This window comes from Eucalyptus grandis, chromosome 5 (genome assembly GCF_016545825.1).
Source record: "Eucalyptus grandis isolate ANBG69807.140 chromosome 5, ASM1654582v1, whole genome shotgun sequence".
NCBI lineage: Eukaryota > Viridiplantae > Streptophyta > Magnoliopsida > Myrtales > Myrtaceae > Eucalyptus > Eucalyptus grandis.
The window spans coordinates 40,294,932-40,311,384 of NC_052616.1; the positions used below are offsets into that span (position 1 = coordinate 40,294,932).

General features: G+C 37.1%; 1 protein-coding gene across 1 annotated transcript; it reads left to right on the forward strand.

Annotated features, from left to right (window-relative positions):
• The first annotated feature begins 11,113 nt into the window (after positions 1-11,113).
• On the forward strand, positions 11,114-13,649 carry LOC120293524 (heat stress transcription factor A-4c-like). Its single transcript, XM_039313123.1, has 3 exons — positions 11,114-11,238; positions 11,536-12,309; positions 12,434-13,649. The coding sequence occupies exons 2-3, from the start codon at positions 12,094-12,096 to the stop codon at positions 13,508-13,510; spliced, it is 1,293 nt and encodes a 430-aa protein (XP_039169057.1). The 5' UTR covers positions 11,114-11,238; positions 11,536-12,093; the 3' UTR covers positions 13,511-13,649.
• Positions 13,650-16,453: the final 2,804 nt, after the last annotated feature.

Below are 16,453 nucleotides of genomic sequence, written 5' to 3' on the forward strand. Positions count from 1 at the left end.
AAGATCTAGGTGAGGGGCATGTGAAGGTGCCACAAGCCCTGCACTACCACAAGCATAGCTTGTGGCCTTTGCCTAGACCAGGCAGGGTCATTGGCCCTCATCGGGCCACACTTGGAAAAAAAAAATGAAATAAAAGAAAAACTAAAACAAAATAAAATAACTTAGAAAAAAAAAATTAAAAATTTATGTCAGCTTCGTTCACTCCATGTAAGATGGCTACAGTGTCCATATTAGCGGTTTCTAATTAAAATTGATTGGATAGATTTAATTAGCACAAAAGCAAACTATTTAGACTAAACTTTGGTCCAATAGAAATGTGTATGACTTTTTTTGTATTTTTCCTATAATTTGTGGGTATTCCATTTTTATTTATAGGGCAGTATATTTTCTTTTTCATTTTTAGATTTTACTTTTGGAAAAATTAGCTTTGTTGACGGCTAATTCAATACTATTTTTTTTTTTAATTTGATTGATTAATCTTAAACCTTTGGATGATTTATCAATATAGTCCTTATAGTCAATATTGGCTGGCAATCATTGAGATGGAAGTCAGTGATCAATCGAAAGAAGCAAAAAAAAAAAAAAAAAGATAAAAAGAAAAGAAAGGTAAAAAACTTTGAAAATGTTTAAAATTTTGCTAAAATCGTTCTCGTTTGCATCGCCATGCTATATAGGATGACCAACACTAATTAGATTGTGACAACAATGATTTTCACACCACAATTGACTGATATGGCTATATTGCCAAATCTTCGAAAATGTAGGATTATATTGTTAAATTGAAAACTTTATGACTGAATTGCCACCATGTACTAGATTTATGATTTTTTTTTTTGGACAATTATTCCCAATTACAAGTGTTTGCACTTGTCACTACAACTCCACTAACTTTACGTTACATAATTGCATGTCCTTTTTAATTTTTTCCGTACAAAGTTACAACAATAAATGAGAAACAATGCTTTCGCATAAAACAATTGCCCGTCGTTGGCATGAGCATGAAAGCTAATCCCATTCGTAGACTGGGCAAAATATTACAAATTACTCTTTAAGACCATGCTATTAACCTGATATAGTATGGTAATAGATTGTTAGATACGAAAATGAATATTTGTGCAACTTCGTATTGCTCTCAAAGTCAAAGATAATTGGATCATCATAGATTGAAAATATTTCAGTGAAGTTACACTAGGTACCTAATTTCGTCAGAGAACAAATCATATTCTAACAAATTATAATGTCTTATTGGATTTCTCCATCGATATCTAACAGTTGATTTAAGCACTAAAAAAATGTAAATACCGTACAAAAGAGCAAATGTAAAGAGGAAAGATTAGCAGTGCGCTTTTCTATGATGCAACATCTTTTAATACAAAATTTAAACACTATAAATGGTATGATTGGCATATTCACAAGCAAGCTTACTAAGTTTAAATGTGATCATTTTTATCTGCCATGATGAAAAGACATGATAGGATAAAATAACAACTATCATGATCTTGCTTCTACTCTTTAACTACGAATAATGTATTGCTATAGTTAGTAGTTGAGGCATTTATGAAACAAGCGACAAAATTGAGTAATAAATGATCATTTTGAGATGTCAATCGTGACGGTGATTTTACAAAATATATACGACAAATGTTGTTGTCCCCATGCTTTGTACAAACTTCACATTGATTTCTCTACAATAAACAATATTGTTTTCATATTGAGGATGTAAATACGGGTCAATGTAAATTTACCCATTTGTCCATGTACTGTAAAATTTGATAGTTTACCTATTTGAAGAAGGATGAGTTAATTATCCAAATAAATAAATAAATATGATATACAACCAAACCAATAGTATAAGCGTCTTTTAGGCAGTAATAATACATGAAGAAAATAGAGGTTTTGTTTACAAACATGGTCTGAATTAATTGTTTATCCGCTGAGGCACTTTTTATAGAAATAAGATACGTAGGTACAATCTTCCCCTGGTAAATGGTCCATCGTAAATCATAGAAGGCCCATGCTCTCGATCTAGAAGAAGGCAACAAATATAAACAAGGGCATTTGTGGTAGAGCCATTAGTAGTAAAATCAAACAAAATGGAACTTTCATTTCCTTTTTTCTGTCATTTTCCAAAACAAACTCACATGAGGAACGTGATAATATACCTCAATCAAAGGGGTTTCACATTGAGATGACTTATAATTGATAAAAGTCTAAATTAGTGTCCGAAAGTGTTCGAAGATATGATTGCTTCGAACTACTTTAAGACAAATTTATCGAACTGCTCTCAATAATGCTTAAACTTTGCCACATTCTTTGTTCGTCTCATTAATATTAGCATATGAAAATGGGTTGAAGACATGAAACGCCATCCATAATTTTCTGTCTATGAAAGATACCAATTAGAATCATAAATAAGCACATACGAAACAAATTTACGTCATCACTCAAGCTAGTCCATCCTATAATGCAATTGTCACCAAAGGGGCTATTTCTCTTACTTCTATCCTTGAAAGGATGCGGATGCCTCTCCTTGATTCTGTTGATTAATCGACCTGCACAAGCTCCGTTGAAGGTCCTCCATTCTCACCTTCATTTGGTAAAGCTCTTCCCGGTTGAGCTCTTCAAGCTTTCCACCATGCCACGTCACCTTTTGCTTCGGTCAGTCGCTTCCACACTTTCCCTTCTGCCTTCTCAGCTTCGATTTGATTAATGAGCTCCTCATGCGGCTGGTTGAGCTCATTAAACTGGACTTGACGATAGGACTCCACCAAAGCACGAGACCTATCATCGGGCGGAGGGTTTTGCTGAGGAATTTATTGGCGACTATATCGATGGATGGATTAGCAAAAGAAAAGGGTTTTCCGGAAGGAGAGAATACTACAAATCCCTCCTCCGCCCCATAGAGGGTCACAAGCTCGCTTGCTTTTTGTAGATACTAGATCTACGCTTTGAAAATGCAATAGATCTCCGATTCTCATTTTCAATTTGTTTCATCTCACTTCTTTGATGCCCTCTTGTCTGTCTTACTGCCATAATCAAAGAGAAAGTAATCTAAGACAATAGCAAACAAGTGAAGTTGTGATATCGGTTAGTGTAGAGATAATAGAGAGAAATGCATGAACTTATACTTGGATGTGAGTGTCAAATTCAGTATGAGCAGTTGTGGGATAATCTTTTCCAGCTGTCATCTTCTGTAAGATGGCTAAAACAATAGTAAGGTTATTTATCGTTGTGGATATAATTATCTTAACCATGATTTAGATACCGATTAATATTGCAATGTCTATGAAAACCAAGATGACTATGTTATGTTTAGCACGTAAAGTTGTGATACCGATTAAAATTTTCCATTAAGGTATAGTCCGTAAACAATAAAGTAGAATTATTTTTATATCTATTTTAGCATGCGATTCGTGCAATTTTCTTGAGCATTCAACGTGGTTCATTATTTTGTCCATTAAATTTTCCTATAACAAAGGAAACTGGGCAATTGATTTAAGTTCAATTTACAATAGAATTCTTACTTAACAATAGATCGAATGTACAATATAACTTACTTAACAGCTCTTCAAAATTGAATTTGTGTGTGACTTCATATTCCTCTCAAAGTCATCATAGGTTGGAAATGTTTGGGCTACTGAATTAATTTATTTTCATTAGGGTTAATACCCTCAAAAAGCTCAAACTGGTATACTTGTAACAAATTTACTCCAAATGAACTTTTTGACCACCAAAAACCCCAAGCTGGTATACCTTTATCAAATGGTTAATATCTTGAAAAACCCCAAACTGGTACACTTGTGACAAATTTATCTCAAACTATTTTTTTAACCATGAGAAACCCCAAACTGGCCCGGTATCATGTGACAAATTTACCCCGACTGACTATAAAAAAAACCCTAAACTAGTACATTTATGACAAATTTACCATAAACTAATTTATTCAACCACAAAAACTCGAATCGGTAAATTTGTAACTAATATATCGTCTGCTAAATTAGATTAATACCACCAAAAAATCACAAAATTGTAATGATGACAAATGGAGCGTAAAATCTCAAATTGATATACTACCAATTGTCACGCGTCATTTAACTTAATAATTTTACAGTAAAATTTAACAAAAACTAATAAAGGGTAAATTTGTCACAAGTTTACCAGTTTGGGGTAAATTTGTCAAAGATATACCGCTTGGGGTTTTTTGTGGTAAAAAAAATAGTTTTTGGTAAATTTGTCACATGTCTACCAGTTTTGGGTTTTTTAGAGTGTTAACCATTTAACAAATTTACCTCAAACCGGTACACTTATAACAAATTTACCTTATATTAATTTCTATTAAATTTTATTATCAAATTACTAAGTTGGATGACACGTGATGGTTTATTAGTGTACCGATTTGAAATTTTATCCTCCGTTTATCACGGTTATACAAGTTTTGTACTTTTTGTTGGAATTAATCCAATTTAACGAAAGGTATATTTATCACAAATGTACTAGTTTTGGGTTTTTGGGAATCAAACAAATTAGTTTTTAGTAAATTTGTCACAAGGATACTAGTTTGGGAGTTTTTTGTGGTAATTTGGGATAAATTTGTCATAAATGTACCAGTTTAGGGTTTTTCATAATCAAAAAATTAGTTTTGGGTAAATGTATCATATATGTACTAATTTGAGATTTTTCAGGATATTAATCATTTTTTATCAAGGAAGCCGCATTCTAACATAAAGCAATATTGCGACCAAAACAGGAAAAAAGAAAAAAACATAAATCAATGTCATGTCCTTTAATTTGATTACTTCAATGATATTGACAATTGATATGATTTAAGCACTATTATAAGTATATTGCGATGCAAAAGAATAGCATGGAGAGGAATGATAGGCAGGGCACTTTTTTATGGTGCATAGTCTTTTAATGCCCAATTAAATATAAAATGCTTATGGATCCCATTTTCCGAGATAATTAAAAGCCATGGTTAAAAATGATTCGACATCCCAAGCTCATTAAAGCAAAGGTTTTAAGTAAGAGCTCTCCTCAGAATAGTAAATTTTATATTATAAAGACATTATGATAGAAATGATCGTGGTTTTTACAAATGTGGTAAGAGTAGCTCGTATGAAAATCTGAAGGGATGCCCACACTCATGTTAAACATGATCATGACTTTTGACTTCAACTTCAAACTTTTACAAATAAATAAATAAATAAATAAATAAAAGGAAATAAAAAAAACACATACATAAATTAGAGTAAATCCATTGATCGCGTGTATAACTATGGATAAAAAAATAATCCTAATTTACTATAATTAAGCTGATTGACAAGTTATAAATGAATAATATACCTTCCAAATTAAAAAAAAAAAATGAAATAATTATAGTGTATTGCATAAATCTCTCATCTTTCCCTTTAGGACAATTAATACTATATTAAAAAATTGAATTAAAATCTAAACGATTTCATTCCAGGTATGTGAAATATGGTCCCTCTCATTAGTAACATGAACTTCTTTGATTAGGCGGAACATTTAGACTTGGCGATTTTGCAAAATCCCAATTTAGTCACCTGCCACATAAAAGTCATTCCAAGCATATCACTGGCGTATTTATAGTATCCAAATTATTCTCTGTCCATTTTGTCCATTCTAGTATCTTAACAATCCTACTCGCTTATTCACCAGAAAGCTCTTCACAAGCATAGAATTCCTATTTTTGACATCATCTACATATGAATTTGTGTATTTAGAGGATATTTTGTTTGCACACTCAAATACACATATTAATTACATAAAATATCTTGTCATCTTCAAAATATATAGAGAGGTTTACCAATAGACAGTTGTATGTAGGTATATAAAGAAGGTTACCGACCGTTAAAAGTATAGGTTCAACGCTTAAGATGACAATAGCGTCCCTAATTTCGGTTATTAACTTGAAAAAAATGAGACAAAATGATACTTTAACTTAATAATGTATGTACACTGTCACATTAAATAATGCCTTTTTGCCCCCAGTATCTCACCAAATAAAATACCATGGCCGTAATATGTTTAATTCTTTATGCACATGGTATTTTCTCAACCCATAAAAGAATATTAGCATAACAGGTACACAATACTATGACAATTCTAAAATTAGAAAGCAAAGATGACACAAGACTTTAGACTAGAATAATAATTCATTAACTTCTGTAAATATACATATAATATATATTTATTTTTGCTAATATTTCTTCATCGTTTGCTCCAACAGTCGGGTCCTCTTCCTAGTTATTACATTATTTTCGATGTGAGTCCTATCAATGATTTGCATATGCAAGATCCTCCTATGAAAATTCCATCTTGTATCGAGTCCAAAATATTTTCTAAATGGGTCAAGCCACTTTTCTGTTCATAATTTCTCTTGGATCTATTGTTCATTGCGTGCCGACAGATAATCGTACAACTCCCGTGACGGTCCTTTCTCCTTATGTACTGTTCATGTGTCAGAAGGAGGTCGCTTCGTTCGACTAATTTTAGGTGGGCGTGAATGATTAAACTTTTCAATTTGTGCACCCGAGTCGTTTAGTCGGTAATACATTTTAATTATGGTGATATAGCTAAGGGTGTAAATGATTCAGTTCGATTTGATTTTTCAAAAGAAAAAATCAAACCGAATCGAAATTCAATTTGAACTGAAATCTCATTTTAGTTCAGTTCGATTTTTACTTTTCTTTCTTTTTTTTTTCCTACATGCATTTGTCTCAATAAATTTTTTTATTTTTTTTAAAAATCAAATTTTAAATTATTTTTATCATTTTTCTTTATTTTTCCTTTTATTTCTTTTTCTTCTTCATTGTCCAATCACTAGCCATGGTGGCAGTCATCGACCGGTCGAGCAAAGCTAAATCCTCGCCACATGCCGATGATACTCCGTGAGGCTCGACCTCTCATTTTCGGCGAGGTCAAGCCTCGCTAACCTTAGCCTACTAAGGAGGTTAAGCTCGCTTGGTGCCAACGAACTCAAGTCTCGCTAGATTTGCTGAGCTAGGCAAGGCTTGAGCCTCGCCAAAGGTCACCAGATGTCGACGCGAGGTCACTAGAGCCTCATTGACATCTAGCAACCTCCAGTGAGGCTTGAGCCCCACCCCCACCCCCAAGTGGGCGGATCTAGTGAGGCTCGTGCTCGTCGGCGTCGAACGAGCTCGGCCTTTTCCAAGCCGATCATTGGGCGCCACCGTAGCCTCGGCGACGGCAATGAAGAAGAAAAATACGTAAATTGAAAATAAAAGAATAAAAGAATAAATAAAATGAAATTTTTTAAAAGATTTTATTAATTTGATTTGGTTAATTGAACCGGATAAAAAAGTTTCGATTTTTAATGAAAGAAAAAACTGAATAAGAATCAGATTGAAAAATTCGAAATTTTCAATCCGGTTTGATTGTCGACACTCCTAAATATAGTCATTGATGTGATCTGAGAGAGATCGAAAGCTGTTGCCATTACTCTTGGCAGTTGCTGCTCTCTCTGTTGAATTGATGTGACCTGGAGAGAGATCGGAAGCCGTTGCCATTCCTCTTTGCAGTTGCTGCTCTCTATGTTGACAATGACAACCGCTCTCCCCCTCTCTCCCTCCCTCCCCTCCCTCTCTCCCTCAATGTTAAGGGGACAACCTTGGTATCAACATCCACCGCCTTCACATGTTGGAACCCTTCCACTAATTTGCTGCAATCATTTAGATAACGAGTCTCAGCTGGGTAAATTATGATCAGCAGACCCTTTCAGATAGCCATCCTGATCCTAATGGGTATCTGCTTGGACCCATGCCCTCAGCCATGGCAAAATTACTGGAGCATTTCAGGCAGTTATAGCAGCAAGGTAGTTTTGGGAAGAATTGCTTCAGATTGAAAAGAAATGTAATCAGATTTTGAGGGGTAATGACAGTCTTTTTAAGAGATTATTTGCCCCCACAAAAAATATCGATTAAGAATACCAAAATAACAATTCTAATACATTTTTTAGGAACTCTCGTATAAAACAATTGGAAAGGTTGTATTAAATATTATGACATGACTAATAAAGATTAGCAAAAACCGCACGAAACAAAAATAATAACAAATGAGAATTAGTGCTAATTATCATTTGCGAGCATGCCAAGTACTCGTGCACTCACATGCGGGTATTATGGGATTTAGCTCACAAACATCTATATTTATATAGTGGTTCATATACTTCCAACTTTCTTATGTGGAATAAGAAAACCACTATTTTATCTATTTCACAGGCAACCAATGAACATACTCCGAATCCATTCCAGGGTGAATTAGTTGGTTGAAAGTCCTCCCTTATCGCAGTTTCGCAGCTGGAACCCGCACCTGATTGAAGGAAGGCCCTAGCGGAGTTCTTGGCTTCCTCTAAGATAAAAGGGGCCCAGCCCTTAGGAGCTCACAAATATCGAAACCCAAGGCACAGGGGGTCCGTGGTGAAGTCCTTGGTTACCAAAAAAAAAAAATGAACAGGCCGATCTCCAGAAAGGTGAAGAAGTTATCTCAGGTGGAAAACCGCATTGCCAAACACCATGCTTGGTCTTAGGAAGAGGTCTGCACCTGCCAGCAGCGTTCAAAGCAATCTCATTATGCACCATGATTCGCCTTCATCAAGAGGACCTACCAAGCAACAGAATAAGCATGGAACAGCAAGCCTTGAGCAGCCTCATGGGAGGACTAAACATAGAATAATTCCCCTCTGAAAAGCATTTCTCGAGAGGTTTTCGGAGCCTTGCCATGAACAAAAGCAGAGCAGCAGCTTCTTCCACTCCACGTGTAGAGAGCATGTTGAAAAAATACGTTCACTTATTATTATTATTATTATTATGATTGCTGTCATCTTTCTTGGTCAAAAATCAAGCGCACTAGCGCCAAAACTCCGCGACACATAAGCGCATACGTCACACTCCCCTAGAGGGTAAAGTACTCTTAAGAATCCTCATGTCGGACGAACATCTTTATGTTCTATCTCCATCCTCTTTTTTATTCAATTAGTCGTGATTATTATCGTACAGATGTTAACCACGGCTAACACCTTTCGGTGAGCGTTCCACCATCACTATGTCCATTCAATTATTAACTAATAAAAATTTAATTTTTTTTGGTAAAGAATAAAAATAAATTATTGACCCAATATAGAGAAATATAATTTACACTCTTGAAAGGATAAATATCACAAAAATCTCAAATTATATCAATTGTGAAATAAATACCTCTAATTTTACCCGAAATTTTTTTGATGTCACAAAAAATCCATACATATCTTATGTTTCAATTACATTCAAAGTATATTTGCCACACTAATATATATCTTTTAGATTTTTTATAACACAAAAAAAAAAGTTTGGGATACTTGCTTTACAATGGGAAGGTTTAAGATTTGTAACATCATAGTGAGCATAATTTAAATTTTTTTGCGATATTAATCTTTCTTGAAAAGTAAAAAAAAAAAAAAAATCTGTTCATTTTTATCTAATGGTATAGATCATCATGATGGTGATGGTGATGGTGATGAATAATGCAAAATCAATATTTAGAAATTTTATAATTACGTGAACCATAGAAAACCGATTTCCTTTTTATGAACTTTTTTCTTTTTTCTTTTTTCTTTTTATCGCTTTGACAAGGAGAGGAACATAATAATGTAAATAGGATGGCTCTGTCTGCTTCAATCCCACCTAAACATCACAATCAAAACAGGATATACACAACAAAATCATACCCCTCAATAATTTATATTGGCCGACGTGACGAAGCAAGGCAGATTAGTCAATGCCTCTTTGTTTTTATCTTGATCTCCATCTGATGAGATTTTGTCGATTACTTTAAGGTTGTGGCTTGAGATCGAGTACAGATGATCAATTCACGTTCGATAAATATATGGCGACTCCATTGTCAATCGCTAGTTGGCTTTTTCAATGATGTGTCATAAGTTAAAAAATAAATAAATTGACCTCCCTCAGTTTTGACCTTAAGAAGTTGGTAATTCTCTATTGCGGTAATTATGCCATACTTGCAATCCTTAAAGCACTTCACTAATTTCCATCCGGTTTTGCTTCCATCTGCACATGCTTATTATCTTACTTAAGGTCATTGGTTTTAAGGTGGATTGATTCCTTGCTTAGAACCGAAAACTAATCATGTGATGCTCAATTTCAAAATATCAAAATCAGAAAACAAACTAAGCCAATTTTACTCGAAAACGGTTCTATCTTATATTTTGGGAAAAAAATTCTTATAATAAAACATAAAAAATTGCACCATTTCCACAAAGTATTTCTTGGCCAAGTGATTATGTCATTATTTATTACCCTTGTTTATTTCTTGATTAATGGAAAGGTTTTTTATTTTTATTTTTTCTATAAGAAGATTCAAAATTGGTTTAACATGAAAATGGGACAAGTTGAAGCGATTCCTAGGTAGAACCATGCAATTCCAACCTTGAAAGCAAGAATCAAAATTGGTCCAAGGTTGAATCTAGGTTCGTGAAGTGGGGAACCGAACAAGCTTCCCCTAAAACCGACCTTGAACCAATCGGTCCATGCCGGTTTGGAGATTTAACACTCACCTCTATTTAAATCCTTGAAGTGTGCCTTCTAGTAAACTAAAAAGAACATTATCATGAGAACATGCGTAAAGGTGATAATTTTAGATTCACATCTTGAGTGAGAAAAAACAAATACCGTAAGCAATCGAGTGTAAAATAAAATTTGTAAATGAGCGGTTTTTTGGCAATTTCCTACACAATCTTTTCTTAAGTATGCCTAATTAGCAATTCACAAAGCTACACAAATTTTTTTTATCTAAATATATTTAAAGTACGGCACTCTCTAAAAAATTTCCTTTGTTATTAATTACTATGCCGTTGAGGTGTACACCAAAGCCTCCCTAAGTACGCTCACCCAAAATCGTCTACAAATTGATTGCTCTCCTTGAAAAGAAACCCCAGAAAAGGTAGAAGAAATCTACGCCCGGTTTGTTCCATAAATAAAACAGAATCCCAAGATTATCAAATTTTTAAAAAAGGGGGAAAACGTCCAAAGAAGAAATAAATAAATAAATAAATTAATTAATTTAAAAAAAAAAAAAAAAACGAGCGGACGCGCACTCAGTCGATTCTCCACCATCTTCTCTCTCCTCCCCACATCGTCTCTCCGCAGCTTCGCCGTTGTTTCTCCGTCCGTGGGCGTGAAGAAACATCTGCGGATGTGAAAGGTCCCCTTTGCCCTGTTCAAGAATTTCGATTTCTTGGAGCTGATGATGGTTTTTCTCTTTGCTTTTGCGGCAAGTCTTTTGCCCCGTCGTTTTCCTTTTCGCTTTTAAAGAAATGGGTTCTTGTCAAAATCTTTTCTTTTTTTTTCGGTTGAATTGTGGGCACCTCGCCGTGACTTCATCGACCCATGTCGAAAGGGTTTGATTTTTCAACCGATAACAGAAAAAGAACTGTTTCTTCCGCGTGTATTCCTTCGATGTATCGTTAAACAGGGTGTGTGTGTGTGTACGTGAATACAGGGGTACTGTTGGGAGTTTCTGTGGCTGCAATTTCTTGTGGGTTTCGCGAAAGGGGTGTTCTTTCCAGGAGCTTCGGACGGGAGGGGGGTGTTTCTGAGTTTTCTTGGAAGACCCTGATCCAATCTTTGACGTAATTGCGTGTGCTTCGAGAAAGGGTCTCGCTCGCATTGAATCTGGGGTTTCGCTTTGCGCGTGGCATCGTCGGCTCCATTCGTTTGCGATTGGTGGCGGTGCTGGTATTTTAGGAGAAGGGGGCAATGTTTGGGGCTCCTTCAAGCTGATTTGTTGTGGGGTTTTGGTTGTTTGGGAATTTGAGCATTTCATTTTGTTTTGCTTGACGGCGATGTGGTCCCTTGGAGTGGCGTTTATCTGGGGGTTTTCCGATTGAAAGTTAAATTAGAGATTCCCAGGTGCGGATTCGTTGTCGGGTTTGTGTTCTTGTGCATGATAGTGTGATTGATTGAGAGTTTGGGTGGAAGAGCAGAAGGTGGGGGTTTTGTTTGGAAGCTTTGATTGTTGGGTAGTTCTGATTTCGAGAGAGTGTTGGCGAATTTTGAGATGGACGAATCGCCGAGTGGCTCGAATTCTCTGCCGCCTTTCCTGTTGAAGACGTACGAGATGGTCGATGCTGCCTCCACCGACCCGGTGGTTTCGTGGAGTCAAAGCAGCAAGAGCTTTGTTGTGTGGAATCCACCAGAGTTTGCACGGGATTTGCTGCCGAAATACTTCAAGCACAACAATTTTTCCAGCTTTATTAGACAGCTAAACACATATGTGAGCTGAGACCTTTCTACTTGCGCTTCTGCTTGCTCTCTGTCTTCTGATGTGATTTGGCTTTCTAGGAAGTGATCATGCAAACGTATAACTTGCGATAAATGTACATTTCACTTTTGGACAGGGTTTTAGGAAAATTGACCCAGAACGATGGGAATTTGCGAACGACGATTTCGTAAGAGGTCAGCCGCAGCTTCTGAAGAACATCCATCGGCGGAAACCAGTCCACAGCCATTCCCTTCAGAATCTCCAAAATCAGGGAAGTTCTTCTCCTTTAACTGATGCAGAGAGACAAGGACTGAAGGAAGAGGTAGAAAGGCTTAAAGGCGACAAGGAATCTCTTCAGTTGGAGCTACAGGTGCATGAAGAAGAGAGGAAAGGCTTTGAAGTGCAGATGCAGAATTTGAAGGCACGGCTTTTGAAAATGGAAGATCGACAGAAGAATATGGTGTCTAACTTGGGTAATGTTCTGCAGAAACCTGGTCTTGCCCTTAATATGTTGATTGAGTCGGAGTTTAATGATAAGAAGAGGAGATTGCCTCGAATTGGTTACTACCATGATGAGGGACATGGTGAAGACAATCATGCTGGGACTCCCCAAACTTTGACAAGAGAAAACATTGATGGAGCTTCATCCTTACCATCGATATTGGATTTATATGAACAATTGGAATCATCGCTCACAATCTGGGAATACATTGCGCATGATTGTGAAAACTTTGGTCAGCGCAACTCAACCCTAGACTTCGATGAGACTACTAGTTGTGCTGATAGCCCTGCTATATCCTGCATTCAGTTTAATATTGATGCACGGCCTAGATCACCCACAATTGACATGAATTCTGAGCCCACTGCTGCTACTGTTTTTGAGCCTGCCGTGGTTACTACTTCCGAGCCAGCTTTGACCATTGCTTCCGAGCCAGCTTTGACCGTTGCTTCTGAGCCAGTTTCCTCTAAAGAACAAGCTGTAGCCACAGCTCCTAATGTGCCAGCAGGGGTTAACGATGTCTTCTGGGAGCAATTCTTGACGGAGAATCCTGGTTCCTCCGATGTTCAGGAAGTTCAGTCAGAAAGAAAGGATACTGATGGTAGAAGGAATGAGAGCAAACCCGCTGATCACAGCAGGTTTTGGTGGAATGCAAAGACCGTAAATAACCTAAGAGGACAATTGGGGCATCTTACCCCAGCAGAAAGCACTTGAAGTTGGTCGATTGTTTTTGGGTATTTTGATGGCTCGGCCAGGGCATTGTAATATAATAGGTATGGGACGGTGGGTCTTGAAATAAATAGGTAATACATGCTTAGGGTGGCTAGCTTACTGCAATAACATTGATGAGATCTCTTTGATTCTTGTCCATTGAGTTTTGTAGCATTTTGTATTGTTCCAGTTAACATAGTTATATGATGGTTGTGATATCCCATACAGTGTTACATGACAATGGTACTGACTGTCATCATGCATCTTTTGAGGAGTTACTGATGATTTCTTGTTTGTTTGCTTTACTTGAAATAATGTTCTCCCCCCCCCCCCCTCTCATATGCAGGTGCTTACTTTGCATATGAATCTTAAGTAGAAGGCAAATACTCTTGCAGTCGTAGATTGTGTCAAGGGCTCTGCAGATCACACACACACCTGTGGTTTTATTGCTGCCTGTTATCATTACTCAGCTGGATTCGTCGCTATAAGCTGAGAGATTATGTTTGCCTATCCAATATGATGGTCTTTGTCCTGCCCAAAAATAGCTAAACAGGGAATTGGACATTAGAGAAGAGTGAGAATTAGAAGGAACCTTCTCGCTCCATTTTCTTTCTCCTTTTGGTTACTGGCCTTGGTTAGATTTTATGCCAATATGTGATTAGTCTAATGCTCAAATGCAGACATGCATTCCTGGTATTTCATCAGGAAATTTAGGATCATGATCGTGTTATCAGTGCTCAGGGGAAAACTTTCTCTCTCTCTCTCTCTCTCTGTGCGTGGGTGGGTGCGGATGTGCGGATGTGCAGTGTGGATCATGACTGATGCATGTGCACCTATGCTTGCATAGAGAATGGTCTTGAAGTTTCCTTTAGAATGTGTTTCTTTTTCATTACATTTCTGCAGCACGTAGTTAGAAAATGCAGACCACTGCGGAGAACGATTGCATGATTTTGGTTCTTGTCAGCTCCGATGTGTCAAGATTCTGGGTGGCAGTCTTCAATCATGTCATCAAGTACACAACCCTTTGGTTGGAGAGATTCGGAGAAAAAGTAAGGGAATTGGAGGGGGTGATTTTCAGCTCATGTTGTCTGGTTTGTTTTAGTGGAGGAAAGAGAAAGGATTGGAAATTTCCCTCTGAATCCCTTCTGATATGTCCTAGTCAATACTGTTAATCCATCCTTTTCTTTTCCCAGTGATTGATCAATTTCTTTTCCTTCTTTCAAATGAACGCATCCAGCTACAGTGGTGGTGTCCCTATCATCTCGCTTGCAGTTTTTGTTTCATCTTTACAGCTACACCGCTCTCACTTGGTGGGAAAGTTGAGACACAACCAAGTGGTTTGACTTTTGCATTTCGTTTTGGCATTAATGCGCTTTTGTTTACGTTCTGACTTCTCGGTCCCATCCCTCCCATCCCTTTTGTTGCATTTGCACTTTGTGCGGTCTCTTGGAATTTCGGAGAGGCTCGGTGCCCACTAGGAAAGAGGCCAAACACAATCCTGCCTACTTCAGGTGAGATCTGCTCCTGCAACTTCTCACGTTGTGATGAAGATTTATGCCTCGTACGAGCTTCGTGACGAGTGGGTTGCTTTAGGACCTAGTGGAGTAAGGCCGAGATTCCTGATCGTATTGCGTGTGTGGTAGCACGCGACAAAGTTACTCGAATTTTGCTCGACCATAGGATATATTATTTAGCTGACTCTGCCTTATGTCATTATGGATATCTTGCTCAGCATCATCTTCAGCAATTGAACTTTTAGTTCTGGAGTTGATTAGCTCCTGCCCTTGGTATGAACTTTGGAAAAGATGGTGCTACAGATTCGAATTGAAAACATATATGCTATTGTTAAGCTTGGTTTGGCTCGACTCTTCTACTGGGTGAATTTTCCTATGAGATCAATCTGAGCTCGAGCCCCAAATCTTACATAAAATCAAATCTAAAAACAGTACTCTTTAATTGTTCATAGCGTTCAATGATGCCTATAAGTAATTCGATATGTAAAAGTTCAATTAATTTGTTAGGTTTTCGAGCTACTCCATTAGAATATTTTTAAACTTGAAGCATGTTAATTAGTTGAACTTGAGAAGGATCAAGTTAATTTCGAGTAACCTCTGATTTTATATTAAAAAATAACTTACGGCTCCGTTTGTTTCAAGGAAGAAATAAACCTCCCAATTTTACTTTATTTTTCCAGATATTTTAGTGTTTGGTGCACAAAAATTAAATTAGTCAAGGAAAATACTTTCAATCAATAAGGAAAAGCGTAGTCAAATAGAGAAAATGACTTCCACGTTGTTTTAAATTAATTTGGTAATGGGCAACTGGTGGTGGGGGGTGGCCGAACAGAGCTGAATCATGTGACTTCTGAGAGGACTAATGGCGGCTCGTTAATAACCTTGTACCTTCCCCTCGGAACGGATCCGTCTATTGTCAGTTTTAAATTCTAATTTCGTACAAACTTTACCATGGGACGGTACTTTCATTGAACTTAAGATTGCATTTACATCCTCGCCTAGAGAAATCTGCGTTCAAGGCGTCGCAGCAAACTCGAAGTACTGCCTAACCTTCTCACGAGAACGATATAAAAGCAACAAAAGGCCTATTGGGCCTATCGATTTGCATGTTTCCCTGTTCATTGGGCCCAACCTTATTGGACGTCTTGAGCATATGGGATGTGCTTAGGGTCCCTTGATAATCGTCACCGGAATTTGAAAATTTCGAGTAGTCCGCCTGCTACGACGAACCACTCGAGAGAAGGAAGAGTCCGTTACAATGGTGACATGCAAGATGCTCTGAGAATCTAAGAGCCGGAGGAGTCGATCGTTTTTATGGTCGGGGAATGTCGTTCATTTTCACGAACGTGCATTTCATTGGTCAGGTGCTTTGGGAGAGGAAACTCTCGGGCGATTGCGATGTATGTTGTCGGACCAGCACGTCCCAGCACTT

What these genes read in the sequence shown, in the direction of transcription:
- LOC120293524 (XM_039313123.1), top strand. Translation starts at nt 12,094, where the DNA reads ATGGACGAATCGCCGAGTGGCTCGAATTCTCTGCCGCCTTTCCTGTTG. An exon ending in TTAGACAGCTAAACACATAT is followed by an intron (nt 12,310 to 12,433) that starts GTGAGCTGAGAC and finishes ACTTTTGGACAG; the next exon opens with GGTTTTAGGAAAATTGACCC.